Below are 26,095 nucleotides of genomic sequence, written 5' to 3'. Positions count from 1 at the left end.
GATGTTCTGGCGATTCTTTATTTATAAATTGATTTTTTAATCGTTCCTGTTTTCAGTTTGTAACCTAAGCGGACTCACTGATTTCACCTGGTTACTTTCCTTGTGTCCTCAACTTGCGCAAGTACAAGCACGTAGCATCAAAATACAAACTTTCGTATGTGTGTGTGTGTTTCTTTTTTGTGTGTACACTTTACAGTTTTAGGACGACGACGCGGTTGTTCAATCTACGCACCGTAGAAAATCAAGGAAGGCATTTGAGATAAAAAATGTGACAAGAATTCCGGGAGGGTTGTTTGTACTTTCTTTTAGTTTGTGAATCCGTTAATGTGAATACACGCCGAGTGTACAATGTGACAAACCTCATTTGATTTCATCATACTGTGTGACACAGGAAAGTTCAAGAACTGAATGGAGAACATATAGATGCTTGGAGCGCTTAGCTCGGTTCAGCGTCTAAACTGTATTCTTCCGATAACAAAAAAATAAGAAATAAGGCTTTGCTTCTATACGCTAATCAATCGTTAACAAATTTACAAGTTGATAGGGTTGCTCACCTAATTCCTTGATGTTTTCCATGATCCGTTTACTCACTATCTCATGTTTATGTGTGTGTGTATTTATGCACAGCTTATGTTTATCGCTTCAGTATTTTCAATATACTTACATTTAGTACAAGGTTTTTACTAACTTTATTTTCTATACACTATTTCTTTCTTTCCATTATCCATTTTCGGGTCTCTTTTTCATAAAAATAGAAAATAGCAGCTGTCCACTGTTTAAGTCTATTGTTTCTTCCTCCCTCAAAGAAAAAATGACAAGAATTGCGAAACTGGTACGTTGTAACTATTCAAATTGAACCGAACCAGTTTCCATTTTGTCCTGATCCCTTGCATAACCTACACGTACATTGTTTCTAATGGGGCCTACTGTTAGTTTTGTTCCAATCTCCAATCCGAACGGAGCAAACCACTTAGAAGCTGAAATCGTCGATGTGTTGGGTGAAAAGCGAGACACACCAGCAGAAAACAAACAAGCTTTCCACTAAGTAGTGACTTACGTCGCCGCTCACCGCTCACTTTCCGCCAGCGGCAATTTATTGTCAGCGGGCGAGAATGTTTGCGTTTGCTGATCGAACCCTACTCGCAACGTCATTTAGCGGCTATATGCGTATACAGTGCCCTACCCTTGTGGTCGTGGTGGCGCCTAGCCTATCTCTGTTCCTCCTGCAGGATTACCAGCTGAGCGAGTAATTGGCCCCGAAGCACTGGTGGTGGCTTGCTTCATTAGCTGGGCTGGTTTTCCTGGCGGTAGATTTGCGGCTGACTCTTGCTGTTCACGAAGTTGCCGACGCCGTTTTTTGCTCCACAACTCGTGGCAGTCCTGCCAGGTTGGCAGCTTGGGAGGAGGAAGCCTGCAAACAAGTAAGTAGAAAATTTAGATTCTTGCTTTTAAACTTAGCTACAAATCAATACTTACTGGTCGGGTATAACGTTCTTCAGCCAGGCCGAATTGAGAGCTGCCTCGGCCGTTATCCGTTTGTCCGGATCTAACTCCAGCATTTTGTCCAGCAAATCTAAACAGGACGCAGGTAGGAACACAAAATCTTCACGAATTTTGCGACGGTACTGTTTCTTGGCCTTCAGCGTATGAAACAGGGGTAGTTTGATAACGTTTGGCCATACAGCCGGGGTCGGCGTCCCGCATAGTCGTGAAATCATCTCCAGCTGCGCGGGTTCTTGGTTTGCTTGGAAAAGAGGTTTTTTGAGAAACAATTCACCCAGAATACAACCGCAGCTCCACACGTCAATGGCAGTGCCATAGCGTTCTTCGCCTAGCAGCAGTTCTGGCGGCCGATACCATAGCGTGATCACCTTATTCGTATACGGCCGCTCTCGATTGTCAGCATTGTACAGTCGTGCTAAACCAAAATCAGCCAGCTTTACTTCACCCCTGAAAAACGATAGAAACGTTTAGAAGATCAATTCGAAACATGGAGCAGAACAAAACACGAACTTATTGTTCATCAGAATGTTGGAACACTTGATGTCCCGATGCAGAAAGTTCTTCTTGTGGCAATAGTTTAGTCCGTCCAGCAACTGCCGCATAATGCTGGCATTGTTCTGTTCGTTGAACTCCACCATTCCGGACTCGAGTAAACCCATCAGATCGTGATCCATATATTCAAACACCAGGTAAAAGGATCCCTTGTCCTTGCGGAACTCAAGCGCATCCTGCTTGTCGGTGACTATTTCCCGCAGGTTCACAATATTTTTGTGATTCAACTGACGCAAAATTTTGATTTCCCGTACGGCCGTTATAGGGAAACCTTCCTTTTCGTGCTCCAGACGAACCTTTTTGAGCGCTACGAGCTCGTTCGTCTCACGATCCCGGGCTTTGTACACCTGTCGAAAGCATTTCGTGAGTTATTTTCATTAACCTAAAGATAAAACTGATAACTCACCTGTCCGTAGGTTCCTTCGCCGATTTGTTCGATCATATCGAACACGTCGACGCACCGCTCTCCCCAATCTTTGCCACCGGAGGCGGACATCGGTCCGGACATGTTGCGCGAGTACCTCCTGGTCAGTATTCTCGGCCGCCCTCGAGGCTTTTTGCTGGGCTTTCCATATTTACTGGATTTTTTTGTCGGTGTGTCAGCAGGCGGCGGAGGCGATCCGATGTCATCGTCACCGCTCAGATCTTCAGAACCTGGAACCATCGGTGGCATAGGCAAATTGAGCAGCCCTTTCTTGGCGGAAGATGACGGTGCCGACAACGACGACGACGACGTCGACGCACTTAAGGACGACGAGGAAGTCATGTGTTCGTTACTGCTTCGTTTATTACTACTGCTGCCACTGCTGCTTCTGTGGTGATGGTGAGGATGGTGGTGGAGATGATGACTATTATTGAAGTTTGGCATTGTGATTGCTCCCGTCGTGGTGAGAGTGGGAATTGGCATCACCTTCATCTGAGCACCAGCCACTGGACTGATTTGTCGCGGCGGGCTGGGTGTTTGAGCACCTTCTAACTCAGCCACATTCACGCCCGGTGGCATAGGTAGATTCGTAAGACTTTTTGGTTTAACGAGTACTGTTGCTGGCTTTGACTCCACCCCGCTGGAGACGGCACTTGTCGCGGATTCGGTCGATTGACTGGCACTTTGATTAAGACATTCGCTGCTTTTACTATTCAATATCACAGGTATTCGTGAGTCACTACTCGCTCCATCGTTAGTCGTGCTGCCCACTATTGCCGTCGAGGACGATATGTCTACGGTGTCTTTGGATGCTGTTTCTGGCATTTTGGACAGACTGTCCGATTGTTCCGGCATCGGAATGTCTGTTACACTAACATCCTTCATTCCGTTGGCGCTACCAACACTTTCATCAGTGGCCAAAACCACACAATCATTAGACATGCTATTTTCGTTAACTACCGTCACATTCGATCCTTCTTGACCTTCTTGTTTCTCCAGAATTTCCTGCAATGTCTTCAGTCGCTTGTGTTTGTCCTTTATCAGTTCCGCAAAGAAACTGGTGTCGGTGATTTTTTCCTTGATGTCGAATTTTTTCACGGCCGACAAATCCGACAGGGGAGAGCGTGACCGACTGTCGCTCGAATACCGCCTACTGGTGGGCGGCGAGCGTCGGGGACTTCGTGAATGATGTCTCGACCGCGCTCGGCTGCGACTCCGATCGGGAGAGGGACTATTGTAGTAAGTCTTGCGGGAACGTGGTTTGGATGGCGAACGGCGACTGCGATTGCGGTGAGAAGAAGAAGTGAATGGAGTAGTGCTTCTGCAATTAAGGAATAGAGAAAAAACAAGAGTTATATCCTGTTTCGACTGCATATCTAAAATCATTGAGTACCTCCTGGGTGGGTCACCACGTCGATCGTGCTGAGACCAATCCGGCTCTCGCCAAGCGTAGCGTTTATCCTTCCGGTAGTAGTCTTTTTCCGGAGGTGACCTATCCCTTCTTCGCTTCGATGGCGGAGGCGTGTATGGTTTATGTCGACCATCTGTGGCAAGGTGATTTTGTCAATCAAGCAATAAACTTATTTTCTTAATAGTTCGAACTTACTTGGACTGGGACTTCGCCGGTTGGAAGCATGCCTGCTGATTGATTGACTACGATGATAACGTGAACTGCTGCTGCGATGCGTTGGGCTGTCGCTGATAGGAATCGGACTTTCATGCTGTGGATGCTGCAACGGCTGTTGTTGGTAGCCGGAATATCCCTTCTTAAACACGACTGGAGGCGTGTGTGGTGACGATATCGCTTGGTACAGCTTACGAGTCGGAGGCCCTCGGCCCACATGCGGACTTCGTCCCCGGGATGAATCACCGTAGGGACTGTTGATCATTCGGCTCGAGGGACGCATTGGGGGAGTTCCTGCAAATAGGAAACACCGAGTAATGATCAATCTGCTGAGAACTAACCAAGAAAAACGGAAGCATTTTCTCAACAACCTGATTTATACCATGAACACTAATTATTTTTAACAACATTTGCCATAAAACCCAATATATTTTTGGTCTATTTATTGGATTATATATTATACTAGCAGAACCGGCAAACCAGGTACTGCCACAAATTGAGCTAAATGACGTAAATTATAAATTTCGTACGTACTCAAGGTATAACTTAAGTTTTGCTATTTTTTGAGCAGTTTATATTTTGAAGAAATGTTTAGCTGACCACCGGATTTTCACAGAACATTTGTTTCTTATGACTGTAGTACTAAATCGTTAAAGTTTAGTTTTAAAATTTGGAAATATGGTGATTTTTCAACTTCCGGTACCCAGCAGTTATGATGGTGTCAATTTATTTTTGGTTAAATGCTAAAGATAAAACTCGGGTACTTTTTCATTTCGACGTATCTGACAATGAGAGATTCTCTTCGTGTCTCCTCTCTACGGCTTTTTACGGCGAAACTAAAGCATTGAAAAGAAAATTTTCAAAACATTTAGCTAGCTACAGTGACTCCGGCGCCCGATTTGTGCAAAGCTGATACGCTAATGGATGGAATGGATGGAAGGAGTGGTTTGTCCTATCTACAAAAAGGGTGGTCGGCTAGACTGTTGCAACCATCCCGGTATTACGCTGGTATACGCCGCCTACAAGGTACTCTCCCAGATCCTGTTACGCTGGTTGTCACCAAAAGCACAAGGTTTCGTAGGGAATTATCAGGCGGGTTTCATGGGGGCTCGCGCAACTGCGGACCAAATTTTTACTATCCGACAGAACTTACAGAAATGTCGGGAGTACAACGTGCCCACGCATCACATCTTTATTGATTTCAAAGCCGCATACGATACAGTCGATCGAGACAAGCTATGGCAGATAATGCACGAACACGGTTTTCCGGACAAACTGACGCGATTGATCTGAGCTACATTGGATCGAGTGATGTGTTTCGTACGCATCTCTGGGACACTCTCGAGTCCCTTCGAGACGCGGCGTGAATTGAGACAAGGTGACGGTTTATCCTGCATGCTATTCAACATCGCTCTTGAGGGGGTGATCCGACGAGCGAGCATCGAAACGAGAGGCACGATTTTTACCAAGGGTAGCCAACTTCTAGGCTTTGCAGATGACTTCGATATCATAGCCAGAAACTTTGCGACGGTGGAGGCAATCTACGCCAGACTGAAAGCGGAGGCTAGGAGAATTGGGCTAAAAATAAATGCGTCGAAGACCAAATACATGAAAGGAAGCTCAAAGGAAACAAACGCGCGTCTCCCACGGACGGTAACAGTTGACGGCGACGAACTAGAAGTGATAGAGGAGTTCGTGTATTTGGGATCGCTGGTGACCACGGACAACAACACTAGCGGCGCATCCAAGCGGGAAATCAGGCCTACTTTGCCCTTCGTAAAACGCTACGATCAGGAAGCATACGCCGCCGCATGAAGCTAACAATGTGCAAAACCCTTATTAGACCAGTAGTTCTTTATGGACTTGAAGCCGTGACGCTGCTTACGGAGGACATACGCGCCCTTGCCGTGTTCGAGCGGAAAGTGCTGCGGACGATATTTAGCGGAGTACAAACTGAAAGCGGAGAGTGGCTGAGGCGTATGAATCACGAACTACAGGCACTGCTTGGGGAGACTCCTATCGTACATCTAGCGAAAGTTAGCAGGCTACGGTGGGCCGGACACGTCGTAAGGATACCGGACGACAGTGCGATGAAAATAGTCCTCTGCAACAACCCCACCGGCACCAGGAAGAGGGGGGCCCAACAAGCACGATGGCTCGACCAGGTCGAAAGCGATTTGCGACTTCTGGGACGACTAGGAAATTGACGAGTAACCCAAGACCGAGTTGAATAGAGACGAGTGCTTAAAATGTTCCCGAAGGACTCGTCGACCTCGAGACTTTCGAAATTACTCCAGTGACGAATTTTGAAGCAGCTCGTAGATTGAAGCGATCATTTTCCGCCAGACCTGATGGCATTCCAGCCACTATTACTTTGTTGTATTTTTAAGTTTTAACAAGTCTTTTGCACAAGGCCAATTTCCTAGTATTTGGAAACGATCCTTCATGTTCATAAGAGTGGCGATCGTCGGCATGTTAGGAACTATAGAGGAATTACCATTTTGTCTGCAGCTTCCAAGCTTTTTGAAATGATTGTGGGCACTGCCATGCTTAACCGTACCAAAAACTATTTATCTGCCTATCAGCACGGGTTCATGCCTGTCCGATATGTTTCCACCAACCTGCTCGATTTTACCTCCTTCTGCATCACGCAACTTGAAAAAAAAAGCACAAATCGATTAAGTTTACACTGACATAAAAGCTGCATTCGACCGCATCGATCATCGTATCCTTCTACGGAAACTGCATCGTTTGGGAGCCTCAGAGCAACTTGGCTAGGCTTGAATATTTACGCAATACAGTCTTGAAAGTCAAATTAGAATCTACTGTTTCATCTGTGTTTACAAATAAGTCTGGGTTTCCTCAAGGAAGCAAGAATGGGCCCTTGCTGTTCATATTATTCTTCAACGATGTAGTTATGCTACTAGAAACCGGATACGCACTTGTCTACGCTGACGATCTTAAATTGTTTCTTACTGTACGCTCCATCGACGATTGTCGCCGGCTCCAAAGATTGTTAGATGCCTTTGTGAATTGGTGCAAGTTCAACTACTTGATCGTGAGCATAGCAAAATGTGAGGTGCAAAACTTTCCATCGCACTCAAAACCCATCATCAACTCAATCATCTTTGACTGCAATATAAGCAGAATTACCCTTCGTAGGGTAGAGCAAGTTAGCGACCTCGGCATCTTACTCGACTCTAAACTTATGTTTAATGCTCGCCGTTCTGCTATTATTTCCAAAGCATCCCAAAAGCTAGGATTTATCTCCAAAATCGGAAGAGATGTTAAGGACCCTCACTGATTTAAATCGTCATACTGTGCATTAGTCCGTCCTAACCACACCAGCTCACCTGGATTCTAAGGCTGTGAACCATTTCGCGAAATTTTTAACTTTTTAGTTAAAATTTGACAGTTCGATGGTTTTTCGAAAATAACCCTGCTCGGGAGTATGGTTAGTTTTGACCAAGGTTTTGACAGTTCGATGGTTCGCTTCAGAACCAATGAGATATGCACAGGTGAGGAAGAGAGCTTCGACGTGTTTCACTGATTTTTCGTTGGAATTTTTTTGCATTGGTATGGATGCTTATCGCATAATAAATTTGTTCAAACAACCCGGGTTGAAATGAGATGAATTTTATCTATCAAATAAAAGCAAATCAACATCCAAAATTCATCCAATTTTAACTCGAACAGAATATACAATATTTTCATCCCCACCTTATAGGCTCTCATTGAACAAAAAAAAAACTATCAATACGTCAAATATGAAATGGTTCGCATTCTGAACTGATTTTAACCACTCGAGGAGAAATAACCATCAAACTGTCAAATTTTAACTAAAAAGTTAAAAATTTCGCGAAATGGTTCACAGCCTAAGAATCGAATGCATCCAAAGACGATTTATCCGTATTGCCCTCAGAGATTTGCCTTGGAGAGACCCAGAGAATCTTCCTCCTTATTGTGAACGCTGTCTTCTGCTCGGTTTGGATACAGTGGAACGGCGCAGAGAAGTTTAACAGGCAACGCTTGTAGCGAAAATTTTGAACAACGACAATGATTCAATGAATTTTCGAGCATCGCAAAGATCTCTGCGAACTATGGCTTTATTGAAGGAAGTCAATCAGTCAGTTGTCCCGGCTTGTAATTGAGCAGACTGTCAATGCAGCGTCAAAAGCAAAATGTGATTGAATATTTAAAGCATACAAGCGTAAACGACGTTGAACAAACGGAGAGCTACATAGTTGACAATTTTCACATACTTTGAGAGATATAAAACGATGTCGGTTATTTTGTTATTCACACGCGCTCTCGTACAAAATATACCATATAGTGCATTCCATAACCTCTGTTCATTAACTCCTATTCCTACCTCCACGAGGTGCCGGCTGGGGTACGCAACTTCGGTTGTCGTATGCTAACAGGAAAGGGGGCACAGTGGCTCCCGCCCACATTAAGATGGCAGCCCCATCAGCGGGATAAGGACCTTAGGTTAACAGCCTACTGTACCAGAACACACAAAAAGTTACCGAAAATGAAAGAAGAAATCTCTCCGGATTATTGGCAACGACCTTTAGCATGAAAACACGGACACGAATCGGAACATGGAACATACTGACCCTTGCCCAGCAGGGCAAGCTGGCTCAACTTACAAGGGAAGCTAGCCGCCTGAAGCTTGAAATCCTGGGGCTGAGCGAGGTCCGCTGGCCGGGTACTGGCGAACACAGGACATCATCCAGGCAAGTCTTGCTCTACTCTGGCATACGAGGTGAAAATGCTACTCGAGAAAGAGGAGTTGGATTCCTACTGAGCCCAGGGGCACATGCGGCCCTGATGAAATGGGAACCAATAAATGAGCGAATAATCGTTGCCAGATTCAGAACACGGGTTAGGAACCTTACGGCAATCCAGTGCTATGCGCCAACAGATGCTGCCGACCTGCAGGAGAAAGAGAGCTTTTACAGCCAGCTGAACAGCGTGGTTGAGAAAATCCCGAAGGGGGACATCCAAATTCACATGGGCGACTTCAACGCGAAGATTGGCTCAAACAACGCGGACCTTGAACGCGTCATGGGACGCCATGGCCTAGGAGAGATGAGCGAAAACGGGGAGCTGTTTACAGAATTCTGTGGTAATAACGACATGGTCATTGGTGGATCGCTCTTCCCCCATAGACCAGTACATAAAGTCACGTGGGTTTCCCGCGACGGCCGAACAGAAAACCAAATCGACCACATCTGCATCAGCCGGAAATGGAGAAGGAGCCTTCTTGATGTACGCAACAAACGCAGCGCTAACATTGCATCCGACCATCATCTTGTTATCGCTGAGATACGTCTGCGCGTCGCACGTGTCCAACGACGGGAGGAGAAAGTTGGGTGCCGCTACGACGTCCGCCGATTGGAGAATCCTGAGGTGAAAAGGGTCTTTGTTGAACAACTTGAATCTCGAGCCTCGGACTTGCCACCTGGTGGAACCGTCGAAGAGCAATGGACCGGCATCAAGAACGCCTTCATCAAGACCAGTGATGAAACCCTCGGCAAAGCGCGCAGTGGGCAGAGGGAATGGATTTCGGATGAAACTTGGAGGAAGATCGACGAGCGGAGAGAGGCGAAAGCCGGCATTGAGCGAGCGCGGACCAGATCGGCTAAGACAGCCGCCCGTCAACGATACGCCGAACTGGAGAGGGCTGTTAAACGTGCTTGTAGGCGGGACAAGAGAGCCTGGACTAACTCTCTAGCCGAACAAGGAGAAACCGCCGCCGCCAATGGTGATATCCGTTTGTTGTACAATATTTCTCGCCGCCTTAGTGGTGCCAGTATGAATACAAAGATGCCGCTAAAGGACAGAGCTGGTCAGCTATTGACTGACCGTACAGAACAGCTTAAGCGATGGACTGAACATTTTGAACAACTCTTCCGAGTTTCAAATGTCAGAGACCAACAAAACCAGCAGCGTACGATGCCTACAGTTCGTCGAATAAATCGCGTGAACTCGGAGGCGCCATCGCTGGATGAAATTGTAGCAGCCATCAAGAGTATGAAATCCAATAGAGCGCCAGGGATAGATCGTATTTCAGCCGAAATGCTCAAAGCTGACCCATCTTTGTCAGCCCAGATGATGCATCAGCTTTTCAGTAATATTTGGGAAACCGCAACTTTTCCGGTGGACTGGATGCAGGGCATATTGGTCAAAGTCCCTAAGAAAGGAGACCTAACGGAATGCGGTAACTGGCGTGGCATCACGTTGCTCTGTATTACTCTCAAAGTACTCTGTAAGGTAATCCTCAACCGGATCCAGGAGAAGATCGACGCTACTCTCCGGCGGCAGCAAGCTGGATTCCGAGCTGACCGATCATGTGTAGACCATATCACAACGCTCCGCATTATATTGGAGCAGATCAACGAATTCCAGGACTCTCTTCTGCTGGTGTTCGTTGACTTCGAAAAGGCGTTCGACCGACTTAATCACGAAAACATCTGGGGCGCACTTAGGCGTAGAGGAGTTCCAGATAAGCTAGTCCATCTCATCGAGGCTCAGTACGAGGCGTTCTCGTGCAAGGTTTTGCACGACGGCGTCTTGTCCGACCCATAAGGGTTACTGCTGGCGTGAGACATTGCTGCATTTTATCACCGCTTCTGTTTCTCATCGTTATGGATGAGATATTAGTTGGAGCAATTGACAGTAGACCAAATCGAGGATTGCCTTAAAATCCTCTAACGATGGAGCAGCTAAATGACCTCAACCTAGCCGACGACATTGTCTTGCTCGCACAACGCCGAAACGATATGCAGAGCAAGTTAGACGACCTCTCCGAGAGCTCCCAGGCAGCAGGTCTCACAGTCAATGTAGCGAAAACTAAGTCTATGGTAGTGAACACTGACAATTCCACCAACTTCACAGTAGTGGGACAACAAGTTGAGCAGGTAGTCATTTTTCAATATCTTGGTAGCCAGACAACGCCCGATGGTGGTACCAACACTGATATAGCCACACGGATCAGGAAGGCCAGGGGTGCCTTTGCAGGTCTGCGAAACATTTGGCGCTCAAACCAGATCACTCTACGTACGAAAACCCGAATCTTTAATTCAAACGTTAAATCCGTACTGCTGTATGCCTGCGAAACGTGGTGCATCTCAGCGGAGACAACGCAAAAACTGCAGGTATTCATTAACCGGTGCCTGCGATATATTATTCGTGCCTGGTGGCCTGATAATTGGATATCCAATGAGGAACTCCATCGTCGGTGTCATCAACGGCCGATAGCCACAGAAATTCGTGAGCGTAGGTGGAAGTGGATCGGACACACCTTGAGGAAAGGAGCGAACGAGGTTTGCAGAGCAGCACTCGACTGGAATCCACAAGGACAGCGTAGAAGAGGCAGACCCAGAGGCTCATGGAGACGGAGCTTAGCCAACGACATCCGGGCTGTAGACGAGAACCTGTCCTGGCGACAGGTAAAAGCCATGGCGGGTAACCGTCAGCAGTGGAGATCTCTGATTTCATCCCTTTGTTCTGCCGGACCGGCGGACATGGACACATAAGTAAGTAAGTTGTCAGTAGGGTAAGTTGGCTCAACTTGCAAGGGAAGCTAAACTCCTGAAGTTTAAAATCTTGCGGCTGAGCAAGGTCCGTTGGCTGGATACTGGCGAGTACAATTATTGGACGTGGCCAGATTTAGAACACGGGCTAGATACTTTACTGCAACCCAGTGCTACGCGCCAACATATGCTACCGGCCTGCAGGAGAAAGAAAGTTTTAGTTTTACGCCATGGCCTAGGAGAGATGGGCGAAAACGGGAAGCTGTTGGATATCCAGTTGTCAGATCACCAGACACGAATGATATCCCGCAGGCAGCAATAAATAAATACCTACAGCTTTTCCGTGGTTTCCGCTGAGACGCACCACGTTTCGCAGGCATACAGCAGTACGGATTTAACGTTTGAGTTTAAAATTAAGATTTTCATATGTCTGATTTGAGCGCCAAATGTTTCGCAGACCCTGGCCTTTCTGATCCGAGTGGCTATATTACTTACTTACTTTACTTACTTAAGTGGCTTCCCGTCCTAGGACAAAGCCTGTTGAACAAGGTTTCTCCATGTAACTCGGTTGTGGGCTACCGCTCTCCAATTCCTCGGACACCGAATACTATCCGCCAGATCTCGCTCCACCTGGTCTAACCATCTTGCTCGCTGCGCTCCTGGTCGTCTTGTTCCTACCGGATTTGAGGCGAACACCATCTTTGCAGGGTAGTTGTCCAGCATTCTTGCAACATGCACTGCCCATCGTATCCGTCCAGCTTTAGCCACCTGTTGGATACTACGTTTTCCATAGAGCTGTGCGGATTCATGGTTCATCCTTCGCCTCCATATTCCGTTCCCCTGAACGCTGCCGAAGATCGTTCTTAGCACTCGTCGTTCGAAAACTCCGAGCACTCGCAAGTTCTCCTCGAGCATTGTCCATGTTTAATGTCCGCAGGGAACAACCGGCCTAATAGCAACTTGTACAGGGTGCACCTTGTACGGGGAATAAGTCTGCTCGACCGCAGTTGCTTGTAAAGCACATAGTAAGCACGACTTCCACTAATAATACACCTACGAATCTCACGGCTGGTATCATTGTCGAATTCGTCGACTACCTCAAACTCATCGCTGTCGATTAATATACCACTGCCCAAGCGGCGTCGGTCAGCCTCGGTTCCGCTGGCCAGCATGTAGACGAATTGCAAGCAGACAGACGAATTGACCAGATTTGTTGAAGATCTGGCCCCGCGTGTTGATATCCGCTCGGTTCAAAACATCTTGTAGTGCTATGTTGAACAGCAGGCATGAGAGACCATCACCGTGACGAAGCCCTCTATGTGATTCGAATGAACTTGACAATCTACCCGAAATCTGAACACAGTGTTACTATATTAGCCTTGGTACCACCGACTCCATTGAGTCATAATGCGGGTATGGTCCAAGGAAGCATTACCTTCAGATTGGTTTGAAGGTATCATATACCTGATCTACAAGAAAGACCATGGATTCGAAAGCAGCATTTACCAAGGGATCACTCTCCTTCACCCGGCGTAAAGTTCAGGAGCAGGACGTCCACTATACGAACCAAAGTTTATCTTGTAACAAATTTCTCGATCAATTTCGAGAATTCAACTTGCATCTATGAATTGAATTCAAGATAGCATACAATACAGCAGAACGTAATTAGTTATGGAGGACTCTAACAAGAACCAAAAAAGCAGAATTCCGTATACTAACGGGTGGCAACTAAAATTTTGGATTTTTTCGAGGCACATGCACAGCAACAAACGAGCTCACAGAAAAATGAGAATGTGTATGGATTTAGCGAGCGTGTTGTATACCTCTACGAATTACACAAAGATCTCGGCAAAAAGTATACGGTACGGTACGACTATATATCATATCCAAAGATCCCCAACAACTACTCGCAAGCAAGGTAGTGGAACACCGCCCAACATTATAGACGCAGAAGGACTTTGTTCTCTTTCTCGTACTTCCAACAACAAAAATTCTACGAGACAATGGGATGCTGTAAAAAAAGTTTCACTGTTTCCACCAGTACATCCGCAAAATATTGAAAAGTTTCGAAAGAAGCCAAGAGCCCCGGAATATACTGAAGAACAGATTTCGACGCTGAAATCCCAATGCCGCTGGTTGATAAAAAATTATTCCGAAAATGCTTTGTTTTGGACGACGAAAGTTACTTCCCTCTTTCGAAGACGCACATTCCCGGAAATGATCGATACTATTCCATGAATAGTTCTACTGCATCTCCGAACATAAAATACACGTTTAAACATAGCTTTGAACAGAGTGATGCTGTACATTTCCGAGTGAGGTAAGCCATGGTTCAAGCCTTTTAGTTTGGCTATCAATCAAGATGTGTACCAGAACAATTGTTTGAAGAAAATTGCGATCCCGTTTGTTCAAAACCATCACGCAGATGGACAATACGTGTTTTGGCCGGATGAAGCATTATCGTAGTACGCCAAAAACACACAATCGTTCCTAAATACCCGCTCGAGCCCATTTGTACCCACAAACTACAACCTGACAAATCTGCCTCAGCGTCGTCCAATCGAAGATTTCTTCGGGATTTTAAGCTAATTGGTGTACAAAAACAACTGGAGAACCACGAATTGCAAACAGTTGATTGGTAGAATCAAGAGATGCATTCGCAAAGTTGATATGACGGCCGTACAATGCTCCTGTTGCGACACCAAACATCGGCTTCGCCGAATAGCCGATTACGGACCGTTTTGAAATGTTCACTAATTTTTTCTCAGCAGTGGACAAGGTATCATCAATTTTTGTAAATCAGATCTTCTTCATGTATCTTTGTCTTTTTTTGACAGCTTGAGAAATAAATACCTGTAACCCGGCACAAATACCTGTAACTTTGTAATTTTTTATGGAAATTATCCAAACGGTATCAAACACATACGCTCAAAATGTTAATCTTTCGATATAATCAATTAAAAAAATTGATTTTTTAGAATTGAAAAAGTACTATGCCCCCTTAAGGAGGTAATGCAAAGACCCTCATTTTATGAGGAAGTGATAGACGAATTCGATTTTAAAGTAAACCATCGAATTCCGTTGTTATTTAAATAATGTTTAATGCGTTAAATATAGAAATGCGATAATAATAAAAGCTGCATATTGATTTGTATTTTTCGCTGGTTGGACAGGTAAGTTATACACATAAATACATAATACATAAATACAACATACAACATCATGTACACTATATTAAGTATCCCGTTACGCCTTTCAGTAAATCAAATTCCAGCAAATCCGGGTCTATTTAAAATTTGGAAGGCAGCTTTTAACAATATTTCTTTGTAGTATCACTATTATATCTGTCGAAATTTTCACAAAATACTGTCACAATTGACAGTATTTCACAAAATTTAACCGGTCACGCAACTAATCCGCATTCGTACAAGTAAATAAGATACTACATGCACTACACACAGAAAAAATCTTCACGTCAAGCCTAGGTAAAAACGTGTAGAACTTTTTATCAAAATTTTATGTTAAGGCAGCTTTTACACACACGAACCGGTTTACATTCAAATGTAGTTAATCTTATTAACTTTCCTTTTAGGCATGAGGCATGCTGAATGCAAACCAAATGTTTACATAATTATTCACATAATTGAGCGTGTCGATTTTTTAGAATATTTTCGTAAACGCGACAAAGGGAATTTTTTGTCACGCATTTTTTACGCTCTGTTAATCTGTTCGTATAAGATTCATTAAAAAGAGAAACCCGACGAATTTTGTGATGAACCCTCGCGCGACTTAAACTGCAATGCGCAATATAGTTTATAGAATAGTACCTACTTTGGTTTTCCAACAAACTTGCATTTGGTTACTTGACGTTTGTTTACAGTCACTATTCTATAAACCAATGCCAATATGAAGAGGTAATTGTAATTATTTCACCTTCATAACCACACTTTCACCTTGAAATGAAAGAATTCCTGTAAGGTAACGTATGTATGTTATCAAGTCTAAATAGACAAATCGTGCCTATTAACATCTGAAAATCACTTAAAATATCGACCAAAACGAATTGTGTTTGAAATGATTGTAAAAATAAATTCATTGATATTTAATTCTAACCCCCGCCTCGGGCAGCAACCTTATTTTCTATTTGTTGGCAAGTAGATACAAAGGAAAAATCAAGGTTTCCTTTTACTTTCGATAGCAAAATTTTGGCCCAGCAAAGCTCCACCCCCAAATGCTAAGTACTCACCAGGAGACAGTGGCGTTAAGCTCTCGTCATTTCGCACTGGTGTGTAGGTCTTTTCGTAGTCCGGCGACTCCTTGAGTGGCGGTGTTAGTGACTCCATACATTCCAGTAAGGAATCCTCACTTTCCGATATGGTTTCGATACTTGAGATCGACTTGGCTCTCTTTTTCTTTCGCTTTTTGGATTTTTTATTCTTTTTGTGCTTTTTATCTTTTTTGCTCTTCTTTCGCTTTCGGCCAACCGCTTCTTCTTCCTCTTCCTCTTCTTCTTCAACTAATTCGTATTCCTCCTCTTCTTCTACTATCTCTTCCTCCAGCTCACCGCCAGGTTCGGGTTCCATTTCTTCAGTTGGTGAGGCGGGTGGTTCTAAATGATGATGATGCCGCTTCGAAGCCTGTTTCATAGAGGAAGTATCGGATGATATAGAGTTTTTACGTTTGGACCGAAAAGAATGCGAATGCGACGATTGGCTCTTCGGCGACGTGGCAGTGATACTAACCCTTCGCCCACTCTCCGTGACGGTAACGGAACCGGCTGGAGTGCCACCTTGCGATATTATATCGACATACGATGCAATTGCAGTCACCATGGCGTTAGCGACCATACCGGGTTCGATGGTCGTCAGTGAATTTACTGCCGAAGATGAAGCGGGAAGTGAGGAGCTTACACTCCCAGATCGTTCATGCTGAATAGGAGCGGAATTTTTACTATACAATTTAACGGTTGTCGCGGCACTTTTTTCGCTATTACTGATAATTCTACTGATATTACTGCTAGAATCATTTCCGACAGGGCCGGCGAAGGGTGAGACACTGCCATCGGTTTCAATCTCGCCTGCTTCCGGTGCGGAGAAATCTTCCGAACTTACATCGGAATATTCGACGATTGCTTTGGATGAACCATGGCCGCCGCCGTTGCCGGTGCTGCCACGTCCGCCACCGTCGCTGCCTCGACGGTACGCTTTGCTTCGCCGATCATCCGACGAGGATACTTCTTCCTCGCTGGAAGCATGTCGTCGCTTCTTTGTTTTTTTGCTCTTCTTGGATCGTTTCTTTCCGTGTTTCGATCGCTTCGGACTGCGTTCACGATCCCGGTCTCGTTCGCGATCCATATAAAACAAAGACTAGTTCAACTGGTTTTGTTGTCTATTGATTGAAACTTTTCTACTCCACACTGATTACGTTGCTCTAATTTGTTTGCACTAAACTACTTTGGTAATTAGATTACACTTCGTTGAACTTGATATAACCTATCCGCAGTGAACAGGCGGTTCACTGAATATTTTATATCAGTAATAGCTCGCAATGCTACGCATATGGAGATACTTTTGTTATCACTTTCACTTGCAATATATTTGGATTTCCTTCCTGGACTGTGTGTGTTCAGTTTGTAAGTGTGCCTCACATCATTATTAGCCACATTAATGCGAAACCGCAAGTCCTCAAAGCTCTGGAATTGGGGTGAAAAAAAACAAGAGATGCATTTAAGTACTTTACACATCAAAACCGTTGTTAGTCGGCCGTATCCAATGTATGTTAGTTGATGCAGAGAAAATGTGCATTAAATTATAGAAAAATGATGTCCCTAATGTGTCAAATACTGCTTCGGTAAAATGTTTTGTATACAACGAACATGAATGACGGTAAAGGTATCTAAAAAGGCGCCAAGACAAGGATTTTTTTAAATTAACTTAACACAGAGTTCTAATCGCTTTTGTTTTGAAATTGCCTATCAAATCAAAGTTCTCTCTCTCTCTCTCTCTCTCTCTCTCTCTAAGCACTCTATCTCTCTCAGCTTTCACTTTCTCTGAGCATTGTCTCTTTTTCGCTCTCGATAATCAAGCTATTAGTATCTATCTTTGAATTTTAGAAAATCATACGACCGATTCCAGAGCCCGGAAAGGTTCTTCCGGATTTAATTTTAGAATTAGTTAGTAAACGAATCCAATTATTCTGTGACTACGTCCCCTCGAAGAAAACCACCATGGTCCAATTTCTTTTTACTGACACTGAAACGTCGTAAAGCCAAGGCCATGAGGACTCCTATCTCAAAACAAACATTCAACATCGCTAGCCACAGATACAGGTCGTACAACAAATTTTGCTCTATGTAAGGTACACAAAGCGTATTGAATCAAATCTCAAGCGATACCCAAAAGGTTTTTGGTCATTCATGAATCAGAAGAGATAATGGTTTACCAACAACTGTCTTCCTCAACACTGAAGAAGCCAATACTCGTGAAAAAATGTGCAATTTATTTGCAAAATACTTTGCTGGTGTTTTTCTCCAGAAGTCGATTCCCACTCGCCTGATTGATTATGCTTTGGTGAATGTCCCTCGTGACGTCTTGGACATTGGCAACTTCAGATTCTCGCAACAAGACATCTTGTCAGCCATCAAGAAAATGAAATCGTCTACTGCTGTAGGTCCTGATGGCATTCCGTCTCTGATCCTAATAAAATGCTCTGAATCCCTGAGTGTGCCACTCACCGTTATTTGTAATCGTTCTCTAGAAGAGTCTACATTCCCTACACAATACACTCAACCCCCGCTAATATGAAAAACAGCTCGTTCAGATTGGGCGAGTTCATTTTTAATCTGAATATTTGGTAACTCTATTCATTTTCACAAACGCGTAAGACGCGCACCCTATGAGCTTGTTGTTTTGATTTGACGAAAACAAACGTTTTGAAAACATTTCAAACATGCGCGAATTCTAAACGTTCGGTTTGTAGAAGACGAAATTGGTTCGGCAGTTTCGACTAAAATAGTCTATTTTGAGTGCTGGAGAGAGGTAAACTGCATATGAGCTTTATTGCCAAAGCTCCTGAGCAAGAGGAAACGCATTAAGATTTTTTGCTTTTTTTAATTTACCGGTCAACTATAACGTCAATTGTGTGTGACGCTTGATCGGTTTTTAATGTGAACGCATTCATACCACCGGGGTACAGATTAAAAGTGTTCAGATTGAAGAAGGTTATACCAACGGGGGTACACGGTAGAAAGAATCGTTCATGTTCCCTGTCCATAAAAAAGGAGACAACCGTAACGTGGCCAACTATCGCGGGATCACATCGCTTTGTGCAGGTTCCAAACTACTCGAAATTCTCGTTGGAGATGTCCTGTTTTGTGCTTTCAAATCATATATTTCCACGGATCAACATGGATTCTTTCCTGGGCGATCTATTGACACAGATCTTGTTCAATTTACGTCGCATTGCCTGACAAATATTGAAAACGGTAATCAAATAGACACACTATACACTGATTTAAAGGTAGCTTTCGACCGTGTAGACCATCGAATACTGATTGCGAAAATGGAACGACTAGGTGCTCCACCTTTCCTTACACATTGGCTGGAATCATACCTGATAAATCGTCGTCTTTGCGTCAAGCTCGCTACCGTGCAATCCGATTATTTCACAAACAGTTATGGAGTTCCTCAAGGGAGTAACCTCGGACCACTATTATTCTCGACATTCTTCAATGACATATGCTACTTGCTTCCATCTGGACTACGCCTGGTGTATGCTGACGATCTGAAGATATACATCACTATACGGAGCGTTGAGGACTGCAAGGAACTTCAGCGGATGATCGATTATTTTCAAAACTGGTGCCTGCGAAATTGCATGACGACTAGCGCTCAAAAATGTTCTATAATTTCGCTTAGCCGTAAAACCGCACCGATCACATGAAATTACCACATCTGTGGTACTCAGCTAGAGCGTGTAGATACTGTGAAGGATCTGGGAGTCATCTTGGATACGAGTCTCACTTTTCGCGATCATTATTCTAGTATGATTGCAAAAGCAAATCGCAATCTAGGATTCATCATGCGGACAACGAAAGACTTCACGGATCCACGCAGCTTGCGATCATTATATTTCTCGCTTGTGCGATCATCCCTCGAGACTGGTTGTCTAATATGGAGTCCCTATATGAACCTTTGCATTGCCCGAATTGAAGCTGTCCAGAAGAAGTTCACAAGATTTGCCCTCAGACTGCTTTCGTGGAATAACGTAGCCAACATGTCTTCATACGATGTCCGGTGTGGATTGCTGGGAATAGTTACTCTACGCAGCAGACGTGACTCCATCAGAGCAATATTTGCCGGAAAACTGTTGTTGGGCGCCATGGATGCACCTAACATTCTAAACAAATTAAATATCAACGTGCCATCAATCTCTTTACGCCGGAGAGACCTGCTGAGACTGGAGTTCCGGAGAACGGACTACGGATGCAACGAACCGATTATCTCGATCTCTCGTCAGTTCAACGAAGCCTACGATCTTTTCGACTACACTATCTCGGCATCGGCTTTCAAAAACAGATTGAAACGACGCTCTTTGGAATCTTCAGTTAGGAGTGGATAGCAGCCCAAGGCGGAAGGACGCATATTTGTTATATTATATCTGTTATATTAATGTCTTCCGTAATACATATGTGAAAAGATATGGGGTTTTTACGCGTTGTATGTGAGCCTGCTGCCAGATTCATATACAAAGGCTTTTCCCCATCGTTCTCTCATCAAGACAGCAATGTCAAATGATGTCGAAGAAAGAAATAAAGAAATGAAACAACGTATCAATTTTGGACAGCAAAGCTAACGGAAATCATATGTTCGTGGTGAATAACCTTCTTAAAACTGCTTAAAAAACAAAAAAAAACATCATATTATTATGTCCGGTCCCTGTTCTTGGACAAGTTTATTCAAGTGTATTCGAATATGTGTGTGTATTCCTTTCATCCTTCAAAAGCTGGTAACGGAATTCTAAGCAACCTATCCGAGATCTGGAATCCGGACATATGACCTTTTAGAGACATGAGATGATTGCTGATGTCTTATATGACCACAGTCGATGAATTGATTGAAAAAATCAACATATTTTTCCAACAAAATTTCGAAATTTTGACAAAATTATCTTAAAAAGCCAGGTTACGTACGGTCTCCAGAGTTATATTGGAATAACTGTGGGATCAAGTGATTTCCTTTTAAAAGACATTATGTGGTAAGCAAACCGAACCGTTAGTCTTGAAAACGAACAGAATACAAAAAGAGCACAAGCAATGTTGCAAATCTGCTGAGAAGTAAAAGATGCCCACTCTTACGCGAGCATGAGTGAGAAGTATAACATCCGACGCTTACGCTACTGACGAAAGCGTTCGACAAACAACCGCTAGCACGAGCGCATAGCCTCGTAACATCTTCTTGTACAGCCCACTCGCAAGGCAAGCCAATATACTACAAAAGTTCATTTCAATGGACAAAGTAGTCTAAGTCCCTTCTAACAAAGAAAAAGAGGCAAGCCAATGCCAACAGCTCGTGAGTGCGAGCTGCACACTAGGATGTATGGATACAGATTTTGTTCCTTTTTTTCTTTACATAACGCCCTCGCAGTAGCAAGCCTTTCGATGCCTTGGTAGCCAGACGTCTGATGGCGGTACTGATGGACTGATATAGCCACACGGATTAGGCTAGGGCACAGAACAGAAGTCCGAACGAGTCGGCGATCAAAACTGGTAGCAGTGTTTTTTGCTTTTATTTTTCTTTGGGAAGGTTTTCGCACAGAAGCGAGTAACAGCAATATAAAGCAGAACGCTCGCTACCTATCGCATAGCAGCTTTCATACGCTTTCGTGTGCATTCGTTTCGTAAGCCTTCGGGTATTTTCGTGGAAGTGACTCCCAACCGCCAGGTTCGCTAGTATCTGCAGCAAGTAGCATGTACGTGTTTGGATTTTAACTTTCACTTCTGTTCTGTGCTAGGGGTGCTGCAGGTCTGCGAAACATTTGGTGAATCATCAACTCAAATGTTTAATCCTTGTTGCTCTACTTCTACGAAACGGTGCGTCTCAGCGAAGACAACATAAAACTGTAGATGATATAGTTACTGTCTGCGATATATCATTCATGTCATGTGGCCTGACAACTGGATATCCAATGAGGAACTCCATCGGCGATGTCATAAACGACCGAAAGCACTCGACAACAACGCAGAAGAGGCAGACCCAGAGGCTCAAGACGACGTAGCTCAGGCAGCGACGTCCGCGTTATTGACAAGAACCTGTCCTGGCGACAGGTGAAATCCATGGCGGATAACCGTCGGCAGTGTAGATCTCTGATTTCATCCCTTTATTATCAGGTATCAGGCATCAGCATCTTTGGCTTACACTCGCAAAAACTCGTCTCACCAGTCGTATCAAATAAATCAAAGACTGAGACGTGGCAACCAGCCCAAATCATGTAAGGTTGGAGGATTTGGATGCGCCCTTCGAACATACAAACCATCACGCAAGTTAAGTTGGCACGGCGAAGTTATGTATCAAGTAACCGTAGGGCTATGCTGGCCAGGCTTATAGATCAACTTAATCCCTTTTGGTCCATCACGAACAGCATAGCTAGATGATTCTGCAGTAATTCTATTTGCATAAATCAGAGGTGTCTGAACTAGAAACTAGAGGCTGTTAGAGTCAATAAGATCACAGCAACTAGCCCTGCAATTGTCCTGTACTCTAACAGCTGGCTGCGAAGTCTGTCGTATAAGAACAGAAGATCAAGTTTCGATAACGGAATGTAGCACCTAGGCTTTGCTTTTTTTTGCTGAACTAGAAATATTCTCCAATTTAGAAATTCGCCAAAACGATAACGCAAATCCATGTATCCATAACGTGATTTCCGATGAATTAGTAACAGGTAGCGCAACTTGGAAGAACTAGGCATGGGAGGGAGGTGGTCGAACGCAGAAACTTATTGTCTTTGTCTATTCATCACAATACACTTAGCAGGTGTTAAAGGCAATGCGGACATGATCAGTAAGATACCGATAAGTATTTTTTTAATAATGGTATGCTCTGTAAATCAACGATTTTCTTAACCGGTTTTGGACGTTTGCGTGCCTACAGTGCTACGATCCTATTGATTCTAGCAGTCTCCTCCGACTGAGATTCGAATATACGACGACCGGCTTGTTGAACAACACACAGTGGGATTTTTTTTTTTCGAAAGTAAAGTTTTATTTCTCAAAATAGTTTTGGTCTAACAAGTCAGTTATTGTATATTCGAATCTCGGCTCGAAGCCCCGTACCTGTCCTATATTCTGATAGCCGGCTGTGAAGACTGTCGATACAGAAGGGTCAGGTCGTTTCGTTGTAGAAAGGACGTTTAAGCCCAAAACCTTGTTTTTGTATAAACTCATAAGGATTCAACGTTTGGAATAGAAGGAGTAGGTTTTCTAGTTTGGTACATTATTACAAGAAAACCAGTTAATCTTTTCTTAGAAGTCCAATAAGCAGCGCATACAGATAAACATTACTTATTCAATTTGGAATTCGTTACCCAATTCGAGGCAGACCGTCAATCAGAAAATCAGGGTACGCCAACCGTAGCGACCGGAACAGAGTGCGCCAACTTTCGATCAATGAAGTTGTGTTCTCCGTTTCAATCAGAAGGCATGTTATTGAAGACCGGATCTGGTCATCTAGTTTTTCCTGAATAATACTCTCCAATTTTCTATCATTCAACCTATATGCAGAGTACTGATTTTGAAGTCCAATGCAGAATTTTCGAATTTCTGCTTAACCCTTCCGTAATCGATGTATTCGTTTACGAGAAGTAGAGCTCTAAATTTCTAACCTACGAACTCAAGTAGTTCCAATAAGCAGCTCTCTTTACCGCTATCGTTATCTCAACAGCAGCAGCAGGATAGGAAGATTGGAATAAAACTACCTGAACTTCCTAAACAAACAATACGAAAAAAAACAATAGCCAAGGCTTAGCGCTAGCAACTTTTGCGATTGTGAAACTGCAGGAAACAGAGAAGCTCTGAAGTGTCAAATTCACACATTCTTTTCTACGGCAAGGACAAACACACAAGCTTGAGGAACGATTAATGGTTAATTGGAAAATGAAGCATTCGTATCGATTAGACATAGCTTACCTCGGCAGTATCGTGGGAACATTTTGCGGCCTGTCCCGGCAATGGATGTTTCTGTTGCAAAGTATCTGCACGATTATCACTATCACAAACGCTACCCCACTATCCGGAAGTTCGAACACACTCACTGCTGTCACTGGCGTTATCCAGCAGCAAAGCGGCTGCTGCCTACAATTTCGTTTATTTCACAGAACCATAAAATGTGGCACTATTTCGCTTCTTTGCAATATATAACTACTGGCAGCTTCCACTCGCACTTTTACTGAAATGGTAAAACACTTGCCTCGTTTTGCTCGAAACGTCTTCCAGAGTGTTCCCGTGATGGCTCACTGCTGTGGCTCTTTTTTCGACTCGATCCGCAAGCAGAAAATTTCCACTTTTAAAACTGATTCTATCCCACAATAACGGGATCTAACGTAATAGTTCTACAATCAATTTAATGTTCGCGACTTGCGCTACGCATACAAGCCTTTTTTGATCATTTTCGAACGAGAAAAGTTAGCAGAAATTTCATCGGAAAATTTATAGACTTTTTTCTTCGTTCTGCAAATTCAGAGAGAACGACATACGATTGCGATGGGCGAGATCGTGGTCGTCGTCGTCGTTCCTCGTTGTATCGTAGTGTGCAAATGAATGAGGCAATCGAGATCAATATGGCGCTGAGCTGCTTGTCTGTAACGTGCGCGAAAGGGATGGAAAACGAAAAGTGACATTTTTAGGCGGAATTGTAAAATGCGCAGGTAAGCGCACGAATAACGAACATCACCAACTTAAGTCAGGGGGCTTTTTTGCAAGAATATAATCGCTGTTTGCAAGGGGCTTCCAGTAAGGTGTATAAGTGCGTAGTAATCAGAGATTACTTTTGTGATCGTTTGCGAATTCTGGCATTAGTTTTCAAAAGGTCGCATAATGCATACAAAAGGGTTTAATATTATTATTGATTATGCGACCTTCTAAAAATTAAAGCCTGAATTAATTTTAAGTTATCGTTGGTAAATGGTAATCATGATTAATTTTTAGCAATCAAAAGAGCCTGATAATTACCAAAAATTTATGGTAATCAGTGGTAATCCGTAAAATAATCAAAGATAACTTTTTTTAAAGGTGCATTGTACTCATATAGCTGTTGAAAACCCATTGGCTGATTGCAAGAAAAAATTTAACACATCAGAGAACAGACTATATTACTAAAGCTGCTGAGCAAGTGGAAACGCATTAACTATTGTACCTTGCAGCAATTCTACGAGTCCTACGCAAATACGTTTTTCAATAATAATTATCCTGTAGTTACTAAATACACTGAAACTATGCTTGTCAAACAAGGAGGGGTTCAGTGGGGAGGCAATAACGAAAAACTGATGGTTCAAATTGCTAAATTGCAAACATGCGTGGTAAACGCAGAAAATAACAACGCTAATAATTTTCGCGTCGGACTCTAAATAGGTGGAAACTCCACAATATTTTTTGCTTTTTTTTCAATTTGTCCGGTTAGTCAACAACGCGGCGAAATGTACGTAAAAGATAAATGTCAGCAATCACTATTGCGGTGCTTATAATAAATCCTCTTGCTGCGGCGGTGGTAACGCGCTCAGGAGACCGCGATACAATCGCAAAATTAAAATTTAGGTTTTCTGGATTGTGGTTCGGCGTCATTCACAAAAAGCGTCTGTCGAACCGGGGGGTGGGGGGGTTTGGAAAAATGGACGCTATTGGACAAGGAGGGAGGCAGCCCGAAAAAAAATTTACAATAAATTTTGCAGTCGAAACAATGCGTCCACAACAGTTTTTATTGTGGACATTGAAACTTATGGTAAATTTATTGTAAAAGTGGCTCAAATTCAACTTTTATTCATATTTCTGTTTCTTATTTTAAGCAATGGAATTGGCCATAGCTCATCTCAAATTTACTGCCTTTTTTAATTATATTTTGTTTTTTCGCTTAAAAAAATTACCATAAAAGGACGCTAACTTTCACTTTGAATGAAAATTTTTGTTCGTTTAAAAATCACCTCATCGACAGGCAACCATGCTTTTGCCGCCAACATCTTAGCGCGAGCGAAAATGAAATAGCATTTCATCACTTCGTTTCACTCGACTGCCGGCAACTTGATTTGGGCCTGCTGTCAAATTTTGAGCCCAGGACATGCTGTCGCTGATGTTCACTGCAGCTCGATATAGAGATGTCGATGGGGTGGAAAAAATAGATTTTTTTATTGTTAAGATACTTAACAACCCGTCATTTTTATGGTAGAATCTCTCAACTGGTGGATTAC

General features: G+C 43.6%; 1 protein-coding gene across 4 annotated transcripts; it reads right to left on the bottom strand.

Moving 5' to 3' along the window:
• Nucleotides 1–24,359, bottom strand: LOC128734736 (cyclin-dependent kinase 12). 4 transcript variants are annotated; one of them, XM_053829068.1, is made up of 9 exons: nt 23,826–24,359; nt 16,387–17,336; nt 15,891–16,281; nt 4,086–4,397; nt 3,873–4,023; nt 2,462–3,800; nt 2,014–2,402; nt 1,477–1,950; nt 1–1,411 (listed from the first exon to the last, which is right to left on the bottom strand). In XM_053829068.1, the coding sequence occupies exons 2-9, from the start codon at nt 16,996–16,998 to the stop codon at nt 1,204–1,206; spliced, it is 3,876 nt and encodes a 1,291-aa protein (XP_053685043.1). In that variant the 5' UTR covers nt 16,999–17,336; nt 23,826–24,359; the 3' UTR covers nt 1–1,203. The 4 variants fall into 4 exon arrangements, with proteins under 4 accessions (XP_053685043.1, XP_053685044.1, XP_053685042.1 ...); XM_053829069.1 differs by having other exon boundaries at nt 16,756–17,336; XM_053829067.1 differs by having other exon boundaries at nt 15,891–17,336.
• Between the last annotated feature and the right edge of the window lie 1,736 nt (nt 24,360–26,095).

Source organism: Sabethes cyaneus, chromosome 2 (assembly GCF_943734655.1).
Source record: "Sabethes cyaneus chromosome 2, idSabCyanKW18_F2, whole genome shotgun sequence".
NCBI classification, from domain to species: Eukaryota; Metazoa; Arthropoda; class Insecta; order Diptera; family Culicidae; genus Sabethes; species Sabethes cyaneus.
The sequence above is the reverse complement of the archived record's forward strand: the minus strand, read 5'-3'. Positions and strand labels throughout refer to the sequence as shown.

Excerpts from the sequence above, each read along its gene's own strand:
- LOC128734736 (XM_053829066.1), bottom strand. The coding sequence starts at position 16,998 with ATGGATCGCGAACGAGACCGGGATCGTGAACGCAGTCCGAAGCGATCG. Across the intron at positions 1,951-2,013 it reads AACATTCTGATGAACAATAA|GGGTGAAGTAAAGCTGGCTG; the intron begins GTTCGTGTTTTG and ends ATCGTTTTTCAG. Across the intron at positions 1,412-1,476 it reads AAGAACGTTATACCCGACCA|GCTTCCTCCTCCCAAGCTGC; the intron begins GTAAGTATTGAT and ends ACTTGTTTGCAG.